The sequence below is a fragment of the Aulostomus chinensis genome, chromosome 2 (genome assembly GCF_037954235.1).
Source record: "Aulostomus chinensis isolate RoL2024-O1b breed Wild chromosome 2, RoL_Achi_v1.0, whole genome shotgun sequence".
Taxonomy (NCBI): Eukaryota; Metazoa; Chordata; class Actinopteri; order Syngnathiformes; family Aulostomidae; genus Aulostomus; species Aulostomus chinensis.
Genome location: NC_141321.1, coordinates 2,535,277 through 2,552,936, shown reverse-complemented (window position 1 = coordinate 2,552,936; position 17,660 = coordinate 2,535,277). Strand labels below are relative to the sequence as shown.

The following is a 17,660-nucleotide window of genomic DNA, read 5'->3' as shown; positions in this document are numbered from 1 at the left end:
AACCAGTAAGACCCATTTATTTCCTTTGAATATTTACAATTAGATGTGTACATGCATTAGATTGCATATTAATAGAGGGTGTATTGGATGTATCACTAAAATGATTGTTGTTTGCTAGATAGCGGATCAAGCAGCAGAACCGTAAAAAGACGGAGGTACGATGTCAGCTAATTATCATCCCCTGACAAAACTGTGATATCTGAAAGGCCTAAATGATCGTCAAGAGATTCTGTGTCACGAAGCAGCTGACACATGTACACATGGACGTGTGCTTTCATTTGGTAGTCATTGTATCAGTCCCTGTGCTTCTACCTCCAGTAGATATTCAATGATTCCTTCTTCCATGGCGCTGTATTGATATCCAATCTGTTCCTCACTAAAGGAGCTGCTGCATCAGGCAAATGTGAAACAAGTCAGATGTGCAAATCCAATCCTGTGGATCGCAAAAAGGTAGAGACGTCTAAAAACATTCCTTTACTGGCAGTTACATCCAACATATTTTCTTATACATCAAATCACCTCCAAACAGGTCACTTTACAGCTTTTATTTACATATCTGCTTCATTGTCTTTCATCCCTCAGAAAGTGGAGTCCCAGATCAAGGAAGAACTGAGTGAAGAGCAGAAATTCAAGAGATTTTATAAAGAACCTCCTCCCAGTGATAAGGTGACGTCTACGATCAGTTCTTTTTCTGTCTCCAGGATGATTTCTTTCCACGTGCATCAGTTAACAGAACTGTTGATTCTTTCAGAGAGACAGCAACACCTTTAAGCCCACCAAAGCAGGCACGCTGAGAAAAGAGGCCATGGAGGTCCGTCAGGATGAAGGGGAACTGCAGAGGTACGGCATGGTGCTTATTTTCAGCCTGTTAGAGGAGGGTTCTCAGTACGACCAGTGTCTGGAACAGGACACTGCTGGATACGACAGAACTGAAAACTGTGATTTCTCAGTGGGAATTCTTCCCGCTGGCTGGTCCAATAATACCTGGAATGGATGTGATGCTCAACACTACTGTGTGTTACTGAATGGTCTGGTTTGGTGAATTCTTTGAACCACATGAAGTGAAGAGTAATTTCTCTGTGTGTTGACCCAGAATTCAGTGCCTGTTGGAGGGGGCAGGTGATCGTAATCGAGGGCACATCACCACCAAGGAGCCAGTTAGGGACCAGAAGGCTCCTCAACTCCAGGAAAAAGAGGTGGGTAAAGACCAGTAGACAGTTGGTGAAAATGAAGGTTACACAACACAAATACAAGGAGGATTAGCCAGAACATTTCTGCTCTCTGAACACCTTTTTCAGGCAATTGAGTTTTGTGTAAAAATGTGCTCCTTGTGTTGAGAAAAGAGGGGGAAGAGGAAGAGGAGAAAAAAGAGCATCTCAGGCAGAAGCTGCTGAAAGAGAAGCAGCAGGAGGAGGAGAGGTTGGAGAGGGAGACCCTAAAGAGGAACATGGCAAAGGCTGCTACGTATGGTGCCACAAGTGGGAGGACTGGCCATGGGGTCGCTGAGCTGTGTGGTGGAACTGGAGAGGGACAGTGTAGGATGGAGGAGGGGCATCTGTTGCGCCTGGGCGTGGTTCTCAAAGGGCAGGGTGGTGGGACTGATGGTTGTCAGCACAGTTTCTTGTGCGTCTAACCAATGTAACTCAAATGCTGATGACTTCTTAAGTGTTGTGGATTCATTTAACTTGGTTCATTTCGTCGATGGCCCAACTCATTGCCGTGTCCACACTTTGGACTTTATTGCCACAACTGGTTTGACTGTCACTTCTCTGGTCAGAGAGAGATGGGAATCTCACTTCACCTCTGTGTCCAAGTTCTTCCACCGACCTACAAACTGCTCCCAAACCTCAGTTATCTGATGAGCCCCCGGACTGATTCATTTTAGAGATGAAAAAAAATGAAGTAGATCAAAATGGCTTTGAACAAGGTAGGCATGGCTTCCATGATGTAAGCATAATTCTAAATATATTGATGGAGGAAAGGGGGGCAGCAGATGACGCATTACTGATGTTAGACACTGAAAAAGCTTGAGCTCTCGATTGTGCACTCCACGAATTCATCAATTGACCGTCAACACCACTTTGTCTGTCCAGGCTCAAGAGGAGTGAGGGTGACATCTGAAACCAGCAGCCTGCACCAGGGGCAGCTGAGGGTGCCCAGCAGCCCCTCATCAGCTGGGAACCAAGGCACCGTGTCACGGTCTACCACAAGGTTTACCGAGCACTGACCTCTCTCTCTCTATGTATATATTGTTTGTATTTATCTTTTGATAATTAAAAAAATGGCCTCCAGTCCTGTTTCATGGTTATTAGGGCCAAAGCTCAAAGTTACTTAGGTTTGCTGGACACACTCAAACACTAAGAACACAAAATTGACAAACAAAACAGTATCCCACACTAAAAATAAAACACATGGGGGGGAGGGGGGTCCAACCATTAAATACAAGGGGAAAAGTGACAAACTGTTTTTGCTTTGTTTTTTTTTACTAGGGCCTGAGCCTGGAGGTACTCTGGGGTGAAGACCCTATTATTGGGGCCTGAGCCTGGAGGTCCTCCAGGGCGAAAACCCTCTTATTGGGGCCTGAGCCTGGAGGTACTCTGGGGCGAAGACCCTATTATTGGGGCCTGAGCCTGGAGGTACTCCGGGGTGAAGACCCTATTATTGGGGCCTGAGCCTGGAGGTACTCTGGGGCGAAGACCCTCTAATTGGGGCCTGAGCCTGGAGGTACTCTGGGGTGAAGACCCTCTTATTGGGGCCTGAGCCTGGAGGTACTCCGGGGTGAAGACCCTATTATTGGGGCCTGAGCCTGGAGGTACTCTGGGGCGAAGACCCTCTTATTGGGGCCTGAGCCTGGAGGTACTCCGAGAACTCTGGCAAATCAGTAAGTGATTCAGATCATTGGAACACATGCATTTTTTTAGAGACGTGCATTTTTATTTTCTAAAGCTTGAAAGTTGAATCATGCTGAGTGTTTTTACAAATCTCTGTATTTTTAAATACACACATTTTGACACGTGAAGCTTGGAACATTGAAAAAAGCTGAATAGAACTCAGACATTTCTGATCTCTGATGAACCTTTTATACTTTTGTCTTGTGCTTCAGGATTCAACCGAATATCCAGAGGTCCCAGTCGAGGGAAACGACTGTCCAGACCCTGATAACCAAAGACAGAGTACAGAAAGGAGGACAGCAGACGCCTCACCAGAGACAGGTCATGAGAGCCAGACGTCCCTCTCATCATCTGGGTCTAGGGAACCACCCAGACCTGTTGAGGAACACCGGCGGCCCAGATTTAGCTGCAAGTACATCTTCAGAGATGTTGATGTTAACCTGCACTGTGGGAGACCTGCCTACTGGAACCTGGACAAGGAGACAGAGTAAAATAATCTTCATTCACATTGTAAGTTGGCAGTTTGGTATCATGACACGGTTCATGATCGCCTGGTACAGTATCAAAGAGATCATCAAGCATTGACCTCTGTCTTTGTCTCTGTCTATTTTTGTATTTTACATTTTGTTTGTATTTATTTTTGATCATTAAAGATGGATCCTGTAAAATGATGGCCTCCAGTCCTGTTTCATGGTTCTGTATCAGAAGTGATTTGGGTCTTGATTGTGTTTTATTTACATTTCTAGGGGAATTATCTAAATGACTTTGGTTTTTATTGTCTTAAATACATTTCCAGGTTAATGATCTTGTTCATATTTTTACTCCATGGAACCCCCAGTCCATGGGGACTTGTTCTTCCCCTCACTAGAAGAGGTCCAGATGTATGAACATGATGATCAACAACACTGGTGATGAAGGGAACTTCAGCCAATCTCAGGTCCCACCACTGTTTTTTCATCTCCGCGGGGGTGCGACATTCTTGCACAGCAAGACATTCTTCTTCGTTGGTCTTCTGCTGAGTCCAGCCCTTCAAGGTCTTCTGGATGGCCTGTTGTTTTTCTTGTTCCCTGATTCCCATGTGATTGTCAGCCTCAGCTGGACGAGGCGAATGCAGCATTCAAAGAAATTGGAACTTTATTGAATCCAGATGTTGGACTTAAAACTGCCACTCTTGACAGTTGAGCTGAGAAAATTGTTGAGTGCTGTAAGGCAGCAGTTGCTTCTTCTAAACTGTGCAGGTACCGGTGCCAATGTACGTATCCGATACCATAATTACATAGGAGACATGTGCTCCTTTTAGTGAATTGATATGTGACTGAACTTTAAGTGGACATTTCATTGTTTTCCTCCGAGATGTGTTTAACCATGCACTCATTGTTCTGATGGTTTTGTTAGTAGTTGTGTGGATCGGACTGAGCAGAAAAAGTGGTTTGAAAACATCTCAAGAATTCTAAATGCACTGAAGCTGGAAATGTAAAGAAGTTCTGTCATATTAAGACCTCAGTGAAGAAGGGTTGAGTAGAAAGTTGTTGAAGTAAACAAAGGCTGTCCCTCCATGACAGTTCTGTTCTGTATGTTTCATGTTTTGGGGAGAAATCAAAGTTGTTCTGAACCCAACTCATGCAAGTGGTGTTGATGAACAAGACAAACATTTCCAGTGTTTTCAGTTGGGAGTCCAAAGTTGTAAGAAAATTCCATCTGGACTTGATCCTAGAAACGGTGGAACAGGAACACAAATACAGGGTGTTGATCCAACATGTTTGTCCCAAGTTGGAAGGACATTCTGCTAATATGCTACATGGAGCCTTCAAAATGGAGCTGGACGTCATCCTGGGAACTGAGGAGCAGCGACACTCATTCATCATGTTAATTCAACAGATTTACATTCAGGTCACTCCACAGAGTTGTTTCTTGTGAAATGAGATCATTTTATTGAGCTGGAAATCATTTCCAGAAGTTTATTCGTTCTGAGAACAAGTTCTTTGTTGAGTGAACAGATACAAAGTACGGTGTGTTGTTGAAGCTTCTGAGATCTCAAGAAAGGATGCCTCTTCTGAAGTCTGGCCTTCAGACGATGTGTCTTGTAGGTTGATGTGGGGAGTCCCTCCCTTTGTCTTCCAGCCTCTTTAAAAAGCAGATTCAGCCTATGAAGTCGTAGCACCTGTGCTCTTCTCAAAAGCCAGGCACCACAACGAGGTGGAGGGGGAGCTGGAGTCTATCCCCGCTACCCTCAGCAAGAGGCGGGGTTCACCCTGGATGGGTCGCCATCAATCAATTTAATTGGCTCGGCTGTTGATGACGCTGCTGTGGTTTTAACTACATCAGCTGTGCACCAATGATTTATCTTTTTTTTTTTAATTAGAATTTTAATTGAGGGCGGCACGGCAACACTGGGGGCCTGAGCCCTCCCTGCCCTCGCACAGCGCGGTGGTGGGCCCTCAGCCCGGATCTCCGGACAGTGCCCCTTGGTGCTCCAATCTGACACCTGGATCAGAGAGGCTAGACTCCCTTTCAGCTGGTTGCAGTGGTGACGGGGTGGTCAGCGGGGCCAGTCTGGAAGTTGGCCCCCTGCATGTCTGGCCCATTCCTCAGCCCCTCTCATTGCCTCTCTGTCCCATCACATCACATCTTATGTGTCACTAGGCCTTGAGGGGCTGGACCCCCTCATTTTAATCACATCGTAGACATTTAGGCTTTGGGGGAGTGCATGAGGATGTACTGGGAGACTCTGCCGTCTGCAACCGGCGGGGCTCCCATGCCCTGGGTGCCTCCGCCAATTTGAACTACATTCTAGTCATCCACATCATCACATCTACATTCCCATGCACGACACGCACCCTGCACACATGTTGGGATGGGGGGTGCAGCTGGGGCAGGGAGTGGGTCCAGTGCTGCCTCCTTTGCTAACTGCACCATTGCAGGCCTGGGGGCCTGGCTGGGGCTCTTTTGGAGGGGGGGGGGGGGGTTGGTCCTCTTCCCGGCGTGGTGGTTGGGCTGGGGTTGGTCACGGGCCCTGCTGTTGTGCAGTGGATCGCTCGCTGGCGGTTTCACTAAGTCTGAGGTGCCCTGGACCGTATCAGTATCTATGGACTACTCAGCCCCTGTATGGAGGAAGATGAGAGTATGATTGTTTTGTCCGGGAATGGCGGTCCTGGGCGTACGTGCCTTCGACTCACCCCGGCGGGTGGGCTGGGCCTCTCAGGGGAGTGGAGGGTCCCAGCTGGGTGGCTGGTGGTGCCCTATAGCCTGAAGCCCGCCTGCTCTGGGGGGAGGGGGAGAGCAGGGGATGAGTAGAGGGGATGGGGATCGTGGGTTGGGGGGGGGGGGTAGCTCTGTTCGGGGGCGGTGGGCCGGGTCGTTGTGGTGGGCTGTGGCTGCCCCGCCTGGGTGTGGGGTGTGGGTGGGTGTAAGACTCGCCGCTGGCGGACCTCTTGGGGGGCTCTGGTCGGATCTCAGGCCAGAGGGGCCCTGTGCCCCTGGGCTCTGCTCATGCTGTGAGCATGCTGCTTTGTCTCCCCCCTCCCCCTTGTCTTCCCTATCCTGTCCTTGTTCTCTCTTCCTATCCACTCCTGAGCCTCAGTCCGGTCGCTTCATCAATGAACCAGTACCATTCCTAATAAAGTTAAACACAAATGGCAATAGGAGGAGTTTATCAGATTCCTCCTATGCAGAATAAAACTGCTTCAGTACAACAAGGCACCAGGAACATTGATGCTGCTTGCCCCAGCTGCTGAACAGGACAGGTTTAAAAAAATAAATAAATCAATAAATAATTCTGCACTAAGGAGGGGTAGATTGTTCATGTTTGTTTCAATCCAATTAAAGACCGTCTGCCAATCACTGAAATGTCTTTTGTTGTTTACCTGGATTGCTCTGACACCTGCAACCTTGACTCTTCCCTCTGCTGCCTGTGCGTTGAAGAATCCTGACTCTATGCTGCATCACATTGTCCCACATTCACCATTGAATGCTTTTATTCTTTTTGCCACAGGATTCAGGCATTTTGTGATTAGAAAACTCTTTAATGCTTGTTTTTAATATCTGCTTCCTGCTTTTTCTCTGTACTATATAGCAAGAATGTCCTCATTTCTTTTTCCTAGATACAGCAAGGTTAACACCATCTTTTTCTGGTGTTTGTTTTTGAAGGGAGGCACCACTACGTTATTTGCCAATGCCGTTCGTATGGTTTCTTTCTTCTTCTCTTATTTTGAAAGTGTTTCTCCTGCTGTCAGAAGCAGATTCGTCTCTAAGGCGCTAACTCCTCTCCAGCTAAGATGTGTTTCTGCTGGGTGTTTGGTGATCTGATGCCTCACCTTGACATTATTCACATGGTTTACACCTTAAAGCAATGATTAACAACGGTTTCATTATTAAACGCACGGCTACAAAAACAACCTTCTCACTTCCATCCATTGTCTTCCGCTCATTCTTGTTAAGGGTCGCGGGGGGTGGAGCCTATCCCAGCGGCAACGGGTGAGAGGAAGGGTTCACCCTGGACAGGTCACCAGTCCATGGCAGGGCCAACACATAGAGACAGACAACCATTCACACCTACGGTCAATTTAGAGAATCAATCAGCCTCGTCCCCTCTTGATGTCTTTGGACTGTGGGAGGAAGCTGGAGTACCAGAGAGAACCCACACAGGAACAGGGAGAACATGGAGACTCACACAGAAAGATCCTGTGCCCAATCGGGGACTCGAACTCAGAACCTTCTTGCTGTGAGGCCACAGTGCTGACCACTGCACCACCGTGCAGCCGATCTTCTAACTTGAGAGGGAAAAATAGCTTCTCACCTTTGTCCAGGTAGTTCAAGTCAACTCTGTAAGCTAATAGTGATTCCCGCCGAGCGCAGCGATGTGCAAGAAGATGAGGCAGAACGTCTCACCAGGCACCCTGGAACCTCCTGTACTGATGGAGAAAAAAACGGGACCTTTGTAGTCGTTCAGAAGATGAGGAGATCCTGGTTCATGGAGTTGCATTGAGGTTTTAAACCTTTGGCTGCAAGAGGATGAATCAAGGATGAAGCCACCCTCATGGGTGGTGGTTTAAAATGACATTAAACTGCTCAGATAATGTTGGACATCAGTTCTGTGGTCCACATGGAAAATCCTGTGAGCCTCAAGTGTTTCTGTGTTCAGAACAAAATACCAGCCTAACACAGCAGTGGAGAGTTCAGAGAACAAATGGACTGCATTCACACTGCAGAGCTGAAAACGTATTCACTGCCAAGCATCAATGCGGTGGCAGCATTCACCCATGCAGTCACTGAATCACAAAGGTTTCTCTCTGTTTTGATCATTTAGAAATCGTCATTGTTGACGCTCCAGTTTTTGCTTCTCTAAAAGAAAAACCAGCGTCACAAATGGGATTCATGTTGTAGCCTGACTGTTGCTGTTTGCCTGAAGGTTTTCTTCTCTGCTTCCTCTTCATCAACTGTTCCTGTTTGCACATCCGTTCATTTTTCTACAAAAGGGAAACTCACCATGAAGTTCCATCCTCCTACAGGCTGCTAGCATGGATGCTGTCCACAGGAACGTCACATTTTTGCCAACAATCAGTGTTTAGTTCGTTTTGTTGTCATTAGTACATTTCTTTTCAACTGAATATACAAAACTGTGTCATTGCAGCTCCAGAAACTCCATGCTGTTGGCTACAAACCAATACGTCTTCTTGGAAAGAAGAAGAAGGAGCAAACCAAGTGTGAGATCCTGACCCCTCGCTGCAGACGTGCTGCCTTTGCCAAGACTGCCTGCAAAAAATAGGCTCATTTTATGAGTACCTTAGTGTGTATAGATGTGGTTGTGTGTGTGTGTGTGTGTGTGTATCCACAATATCCACCCATGTATGTCAGTCCCAGTTTAATAATCTCATGTCTGTGGCACCATTCACATGTAAATGATGTCTAGAATCCATTGGAGTGTCCAGTTAAAGGACTCAGCTCAGGCTTTCAGGGCAAATGTCCATTCACTCACATCAGAGACACCAGGACATGAAAGCGTCCATCACAAACCTGGGGGTAAAGATGGACCCTGACCTCAACTTGGCAGCCAGATCGCTTCTGTCATTAAATCCAGTTTCTACCACTGGAGGCAGCTAAAATAAAACCGGTTCTCTCTAGGCAGCATTTGGAGAGAACGGAAGCTCAGAGGGGATCGTGCCTTTGCTGTTGCAGCCCCAAACTCTGGAATAAGCTGACTCAGCATATCAGACAGGCCTGTTCTCTGTCTGTTCTTCAATCCCATCTAAAGACCCACCTCTTCTCCTTGGCTTTTAACACTCAGGAGGAGGTTGACTTCCTTTTAGTTTATGGATTCTATTTGCTTTTATTTGATTGTACAGTGTTTTCTCTCTCTTTATTTTTATCTCATCGATTTGACTTTTTGTTTGATCTTATTTCATTCTGTTTCATCCTACTGACTTCATTGTTTTATTGTGCTTCCGTTGTGTTACTTCATGTATTTTTATCTGGCTGTACTGCACTTTGGAACCCTTGTGTTTGTTTCAGTCGTGCTGCTTCAATCAAATGGATTGGATTTGAACAGGGAAGACAACTGATTAGATGAGGAATTTCCAGCTGCTCATCATAATATGAGCCCAGCTGATGTCACATCCCATCAGCTTCCCATCTTTGCTGTCACAGCTGCTGATGTTGTCCTACATGACAACAACATTTATTACCTGGTGCTTGTTGTGAGCCCCAATTATTCCATCATTTCCTTGAACTTTGAGACGATGGAGTCCAACCCTCCTGATAAAGTCTGCTGAATATTTCATCAGGTCTTTCTCACCATCACACGTAGCATCAGAGAATGGGATTCACCAGGATGGCTGCTTGTGGATGTGGCACCTTGAGAGTTTCATCACTGGAACGACTGGTTAAGATGTAGAAATTGTTAGTTCTCACTGATCAAGTTGGAACCTGATCAAATGTGTAGATTTTGCTAAGAGTAGAAACATTAGTCAGTAACACAGGCGCGTAGCTTTCACTTGAGTATGAGGGGGAACTCAAAATGAGGCGGGGAAAATTTTGAGTTTCATACATTTAATTTCCTGCATTCTGGTGGATTCTTAGACACCCGTTTTCCCTTTTATCAGGCGCGCCGCCAGGATTCAATCCTGCCACTCCCGGTATGCGCACACAAATCTACCGTATCGTACGTGCACACTCACTGTTACCATTTGGAGGTCAATTGAAAAAAAGACAAATTGCCAGTAGGAACAGTAGCTAGACGTTAGAAGATAGCCGTCGGTGGTAAACTCAGGCAGTTACCACCAACGGCTTGTGACAAGGTAGCCCAGGCAATGCACTGACAGGGCTACCCAAAACCGGGCTAAGCTAGTTAATGTTAGTCTAGCTAGCTAACTTAGCTATGTTACTCCAACACAGAGGGGACCCAAGTCTGATCACTTTGAAGCAAAAATCCTTCCGATTTATTACATCGGATTTTGTAAACACTCAAATAAGTACCGGTGACTTTACTGTAGCAGGCTAACGTTCGGTCCATCTGTTTCAGTGAGTCAGTGAGTGTTTACAGAATTGCCATTATTAAAATTGGGTTATAACAAAAAAATGGAAGGTCTAATCCTTCCATGGATGGTTGCAAATGATTCCTGGTGCAATTTTATACAAAGGAGAGTTGGATTTATGGACTTTTTGAAGGATTTCTGAGGGAATTCAGAACTTACATCATCAGATGGGGAGCTCTGGCTCCTACTCCATAGTAGCCAGACGTGACTGCTAGCGAAAGCGAAGTGCAGGGGGAGATTGGAAAAGGCGGGCCAAGCGACAAAAATGGTTTGTTCCAAAAGAGGGGTGTATGAATTTTCTGAAAACCACTTAAGCTATATCTAACGCATAATATGACTGTTCAGAGCCTTTGTGCTATTATAAAAGCCTATTTTGGTGAAGTAGTTATCATTCATGGTATTTTGGGGGAGGGGGGGGCAAATTCACCTTTTGTAAATATTGTGGGGGACTTGTACCCTGTAACCCCCCCTGAATCTACGCCCTTGCAGTAACAGTTGGTACAATGATGAAGGAGAACTGTGCTCTTTCATGTCAATGCCAAACAGCCAGCAGGACACTGTAGGGAATCGAACCCCATCCCAGTAAACCAGGAGCACCATGACCAGTGTCTGTTTTTGCTTTTTGACACCACATGGAAGGGAAAGCAAAACCTGCAGTCGCAACAGCATCTGAGTGGTAGTGTGTTCTATTATGATGGAGGTGGAAGAAATGTTGGTCAGTGAGGATCATCTTAGAATCAGAGTTGGAGGTTGGAGTTTGGGGAGAGCAACATGTTTGATTGAAATGCTGTTGGACTGCAGGAAACGAAACCTAGAGAACAGAAATAGAGAGAGGAAAGGGAGAAGCTGCAGGAGGAGAGAGAAGGAGAAGCTGGAAGAGGGGGAGTGGGAAGAGGTGGATGAGAAGGAAGAATGGGAGGAGGAGGAGAAAGGAGATGATGAACAGGAGGAGGAGGAAGAATGGGAGGATTCGGAGCTGCAGGAGGAAGAAGGGGAAAAGGAAGATGGGGCGTAGTGAGGAGATGAGAGAAGGAGAGGAGCTGAAAGTGATGAAGAGGGAGGGGAAAAGGGGGGCTGAGTTGAGCAGGAGGAGGAAGAGTCAGAGGAAAGGGAGAAGGAGGAGGAAGGGGAGGAAAGAGGATGAGTTGAGCAGTGGGGAGGACAGAGGAGAATATTAGTGGAGCAGAAGAGGTAGAGAAGGAGGTCAGAGGAGGAGGAGGAAATAGGAAGCAGGGGAAGTGGGATGGGGAGGAAGATTAGGAGGAGAAAAAAGTGGAGGACAATTGGAGGAGGTGGAAGAATGGGAGGAGGATAAAATAGATGAAGAGTGTAAGGAGTTGGAGGGACATAATGAGGAAGAATGGGTGGAGGAGAAAGAAGGATGATAAACTGGAAGAGGGGGTGGAAGAAGGGAAGGAGGGAGAGGATGAGGAGACAGAAGAATGGGGAGGAGGAGAAATAGAATGAAAAGTGGGAGGAGGGGGAAGTGGAAGGAGAGCAGTGGACAGGTATTGAGCAGGAGGGTGGGAAGAAGAGAGAGAGGGAAGAGGAGGAGATGAGAGGAGCAGAAGAGTCGGGAAAGGGAAAGATGGGAGGAGGTGGAAGAAAGGAAGCAGGGGGAATGGGATGAGGAGGAAGATTGGGAGGAGAACAAGGAGGATAAGTGGGTAGGTGGTGGAAGAATGGGAGGAGGAAAAAAATAGATGAAGAGTAGGAGGAGGTGGAGGGGTAGGACGAGGGAGAACAGGTGATGGAGAAAGGATAATGAATGGGAGGTGGGGATGGAAGAATGGTAGGACGGAGATGAAGTGGATGAGTGGGAGGAGTGGAAAATAGACAAGGAGTGGGAGGAAGAATGAGTGGAGGAAAAAGAGGATGATGAATGAGAGGAGGGGGAGGAAGAAGAGGAGGATGCATGAGGGGAGAAGAAATAGTAGGATGAAGAGTGGGAGGAAGGGGAGGAGAAAGAGTGTTGAACAGGTGTTGAACAGGACGGAGATAAGAAATGAGGGGGAAGGAGGGAGGGGAGAGAAGTAGATGAGTGGAGCAGCAGAGACGGGAAAGGGAAAGGTTGGAGGAGGAGGAGGAAAGGAAGCAGGGGGATGAAGGGATGAAGAAGACTGGGAGGAGAAGGAGAAAGATAAGTAGGAGCAAGAGGATGATGAATGGGGGGAGGAGAAAAAAGATGAAGAGTGGGAGGAGGTGGAGGGGTAGAAGGAGGAAGAATGGGTGGAGGAGAAAGAGGACAATGAATGGGAGGAGGTGGAAGAATCATAGGGGGGTGAGGAAGAGGAGGAGTAAGAATGGGAGGAGGAGAAAATAGGTGAAGAGTGGGAGGACGTGGAAGAATGGGAGGAGGAGAAAATAGATGAGGAGTGGGAGGACGTGGAGGGGTAGAACGAGGAAGAATGGATGGAGGAGAAAGAGGACGATGAGGAGGTGGAAGAATTAAACAGTTGTGAGAAAGAGGAGGAGGAAGAATGGGAGGAGGAGACAATAGGTGAGAAGTGGGAGGACGTGGAAGAATGAGAGGAGGAGAAAACAAAAGATGAGTTGGAGGGGTAGAACGAGGAAGAATGGATGGAGAAGACAGAGGATGATAAATTGGACAAGGGGGTGGAAGAATGGAAGCAGGGGGAGGAGGAAGAAAAATTAGAGGAGAAGGACAAATAGGAGTGAACGGGAGGAGTGGAGCAGGAGTGATGGGAGTAACAGTGAGGGGAGGAGGGAGGGGAGAGGACGAGAGGAGTGGAGCAGAACTGAGGGGAGAAATGGCGAGGGGAGGAGGGAGGGGAGAGGACGAGAGGTGTGGAGCAGAAAGGAGGGGAGAAACGGCGAGGGGAGGAGGGAGGGGAGAGGACCAGAGGAGTGGAGCAGAACTGAGGGGAGAAATGGCGAGGGGAGGAGGGAGGGGAGAGGACGAGAGGTGTGGAGCAGAAAGGAGGGGAGAAACGGCGAGGGGAGGAGGGAGGGGAGAGGACGAGAGGTGTGGAGCAGAAAGGAGGGGAGAAACGGCGAGGGGAGGAGGGAGGGGAGAAGACGAGAGGTGTGGAGTGGCAGAGACGGGAAAGGGAAAGGTCGGAGGAGGAGGAGGAGGAGGAGGAGGAAGAAAGGAAGCAGGGGGAATGGGATGAAGAAGACTGGGAGGAGAAGGAGGAGGAGAAGTAGGAGCAGGAGGATGATGAATGGGAGGTGGAGAAAAAAGATGAAGAGTGGGAGGAGGTGGAGGGGTAGAAGGAGGAAGAATGGGTGGAGGTGGAAGAATTGAACAGTTGTGAGAAAGAGGAGGAGGAAGAATGGGAGGAGGAGACAATAGGTGAGGAGTGGGAGGACGTGGAAGAATGAGAGGAGGAGAAAACAAAAGATGAGTTGGAGGGGTAGAAGGAGCAAGAATGGATGGAGAAGACAGAGGATGATAAATTGGACAAGGGGGTGGAAGAATGGAAGCAGGGGGAGGAGGAAGAAAAATTAGAGAAGGACAAATAGGAGTGAATGGGAGGAGTGGAGCAGGAGTGATGGGAGTAACAGTGAGGGGAGGAGGGAGGGGAGAGGACGAGAGGTGTGGAGCAGACTGGAGGGGAGAAATGGCGAGGGGAGGAGGGAGGGGAGAGGACGAGAGGAGTGGAGCAGAACTGAGGGGAGAAATGGCGAGGGGAGGAGGGAGGGGAGAGGACGAGAGGTGTGGAACAGAACTGGGGGGAGAAATGGCAAGGGGAGGAGGGAGGGGAGAGGACGAGAGGTGTGGAGCAGAAAGGAGGGGAGAAACGGCGAGGGGAGGAGGGAGGGGAGAGGACGAGAGGTGTGGAGCAGAACGGAGGGGAGAAACGGCGAGGGGAGGAGGGAGGGGAGAAGACGAGAGGTGTGGAGTGGCAGAGACGGGAAAGGGAAAGGTCGGAGGAGGAGGAAGAAAGGAAGCAGGGGGAATGGGATGAAGAAGACTGGGAGGAGAAGGAGGAGGAGAAGTAGGAGCAGGAGGATGATGAATGGGAGGTGGAGAAAAAAGATGAAGAGTGGGAGGAGGTGGAAGAATAATAGGGGGGTGAGGAAGAGGAGGAGGAAGAATGGGAGGAGGAGAAAATAGGTGAAGAGTGGGAGGACGTGGAAGAATGGGAGGAGGAGAAAATAGATGAGGAGTGGGAGGACGTGGAGGGGTAGAACGAGGAAGAATGGATGGAGGAGAAAGAGGATGATGAATTGGACAAGGGGGTGAAAGAATGGAAGCAGGGGGAGGAGGGGGAAGAATGAGAGGAGGAGGAGAAATGAGAGTGAATGGTAGGAGTGGAGCAGGAGTGATGGGTGTAACAGAGAGGGGAGGAGGGAGGGGAGAGAACGAGAGGTGTGGAGCAGAATGGAGGGGAGAAACGGCGAGGGGAGGACGGAGGGGAGAGGACGAGAGGTGTGGAGCAGAAAGGAGGGGAGAAACGGCGAGGGGAGGAGGGAGGGGAGAGGACGAGAGGAGTGGAGCAGAACGGAGGGGAGAAACGGCGAGGGGAGGAGGGAGGGGAGAGGACGAGAGGTGTGGAGCAGAACGGAGGGGAGAAACGGCGAGGGGAGGAGGGAGGGGAGAGGACGAGAGGAGTGGAGCAGAACTGAGGGGAGAAACGGCGAGGGGAGGAGGGAGGGGAGAGGACGAGAGGTGTGGAGCAGGCTGGAGGGTCAAAGGAAGGACAGGAAGGGGGCGATCTCACCTGGGATCCTTCAGGTGCCGCCCTCCTGAGCCTCCGACGCTGTGAAGATGGAAACAAAGTGAACATCAGACTACAGCTGAACATCCAGGACACATGAAGACTATGGAGACATTTAGAGCAACAAGAGGAAGTCTGATGATGACATGAAGAACAATAATAATAAAAATAACAATCATAATCCTAATCATCATAATAATGATAAGCCGTTTCAATAAAAGTTTTAAGTTGCTGGAGTTCCTTCATTGGAGGCATTCAAAGTGGAGGTTTTGAAGATTCCAGGTTTTGTTTCTGTCCTGCGTCTGCTTGGTTTATAGATGGAGTTGAAATGACAACAGACTGAGAGCTTCTGCTCCTGTAGGTAGCAGCTGCTGAGGTTCATTGGTTTAATTTAGGCCTTTTAATGATTAGGAAGGGTTTTCAATGCAGCATCAAATATTATCAGACAAACAAATCCTAAACCTTCTCAAACTGAAGCTGATTTTCTGACCAATATCAAGCCTGAGCGGATTCACTTGGACTGGTCTACCAACAAGTGAGCTGCTAGCTTGAATGAAGCACTTCAACGGTAGGTTCCACTCATTCAGCAGAAACTGAACTCCTTATTTCGACAATAACTTTCACATTCAAGAATTTCATGTTTTATCAGAAAACTTGAGTTTCAAACAAAAAAAGCCTTCATATTCCAAGGAAAGCGCATCGGCGAATATGAACAATTTCGAAGCCTCGACAGTGGAACAGAGAAACAAACCACAGAAACAACGAATCAACATAAAAACACAGAATTTCATCAAAACATGATCAAGCTCACCGGTGCCATGTTGGAAGCCACGAAATTCCTCTCAAAGTCGTTCTGTTCGCTTGAAAAAGTGAGGTTTGTGTAAAGATGTCTGTCAGCAGCTGAGAGCGAACTGACGCACCTGCGACTTTGCTCACGTGACGACGTTTGTTAACGGTCGTGTCGTATCGCGAATGACGCGCTTGGAGACCGAACATAGCAACCAGAGTTCGTCATCCTCTTCTTCTTCTTCTACGCATGTAAAAGTTGTAGTCTCGCGTTGACTGCGTCTGATAGGCAAATAAAGCTCAACAAATACCTGAGAATCACGGAAGAATATCTGACGTTCCTCAAGTGTTACATTTAGGATTCACTCGCTTTTCCAGTCACCAGATGCTTTAAATAGCTATTTTATTGAATCACATGGAAAGTAGGAAGCTTTTTTGAGAAAGAAGCAAACACAACTTAACCTATCGTAAAGGCTCACTTTAAAATGAGATGTTGTGAATTTGTGGTGCAAGTGGCAGCACCTGAAACAAAGTGGCTGTGCAGGGGGAGTTGTTAGGAGGAGTCAGACTGTAAGGCTCTATTTGTTTGGTGAGTGATGATGGAAATAAGAAGACAAGATTTTCAGGCTTGTTTTTAGACCCAAACTCCTTGATAACACAAAATAAATTGCTTTTATCTTCCATATTAGGAGCTGTGTTTTTACAGTGACCTTGTGACCTTTAGTGTGTCTGTTACTGGGCTCCATGTGCAGAGAGTCACTGCACTGAACTTGTGCTGGAGGTCTGAGTCCCTTTAAGTCAGGATCATAATTTCTATCTGGCCTCACAAAGTCCCTGTTACTAATGAAAACCCTTGGGTGGGAATCTTTCATCAGTTGAGGTCAATAATCTCAGCTGAACCACATCTTCCACCATCTCTCACTGTCTGTCTGATTGTGAGAGTCTGAGTGTCACGTACCACGGTTGGTGAAGCCTCCAGATATCAACCTACTGGAGTTCATTCTCTGTGTCTGGATTCCTCCACATGTATGACTTGATATTCAAAGCTAGCATGATCCCATGTCAATGAGCTCTGACTCAATGGAAAGGTGAAGTCTGACCTTTCCAGAGACACCAAGCTTGGTAATGTTGGACTTTCTGGGCCCAAACAGCCCTGGGAGAGTTGCCTCAGCTTTCAGCTGAATTCAGGGAGCAAAACGCAGCAAAAACCTTCCTAAATCTGAACCTGGAGCAAACACAAGTCTCTGGTGCTTTCTCCCTGGACCAAGAGCAGAGAGGAAGTTCACAACTGAGAGATAAAACTGGAATAAATAGTAGGAGAAACTGAATGAACAATTAAGAGGGATAAAAAGGGGAGAATACGTCGTTAAATGAAGAACATTTATTTAAAGAAACATTTTGTATAAAAAACATTGATATTAAAAACATACATTAAACCATTACACTACAAATTCAACATTTTATTACCAATTAGCACTGAAAATGTTTTTATTATTTAAAACCAACAACAAAAAGCACTTTGGAATGAAAGGATAAAAAGTCAACTAATAAAACAAACAAACAACTGAAGGAACTTTCAAAATAAAAAAAGGAAAAAAAAACTAAATCTCAGTGAGATTCAATAAAAAAAAAACAACCAAAGAAAGTGTGTCAACTTTTCCCTTCCAGTTTGTTTTGAAATAAAGTTCATCTTAATTCTGTCTCCTCTCTTCTAATGGGGAACAAAAGGAGAACTTCAGAAAATAGACCTCTGGTTGTGGACCCTCCAG

The 17,660-nt window shown here is 47.2% G+C and overlaps 1 protein-coding gene across 1 annotated transcript; it reads right to left on the bottom strand.

The window, feature by feature from the left end:
* Positions 1-11,043: 11,043 nt before the first annotated feature.
* On the bottom strand, positions 11,044-16,036 carry LOC147268802 (uncharacterized). Its single transcript, XM_086222970.1, has 2 exons — positions 15,917-16,036; positions 11,044-15,147 (listed from the first exon to the last, which is right to left on the bottom strand). Exons 1-2 carry the CDS (start codon positions 15,923-15,925, stop codon positions 11,677-11,679), a joined length of 3,480 nt encoding a protein of 1,159 aa, XP_086079096.1. The 5' UTR covers positions 15,926-16,036; the 3' UTR covers positions 11,044-11,676.
* Positions 16,037-17,660: the final 1,624 nt, after the last annotated feature.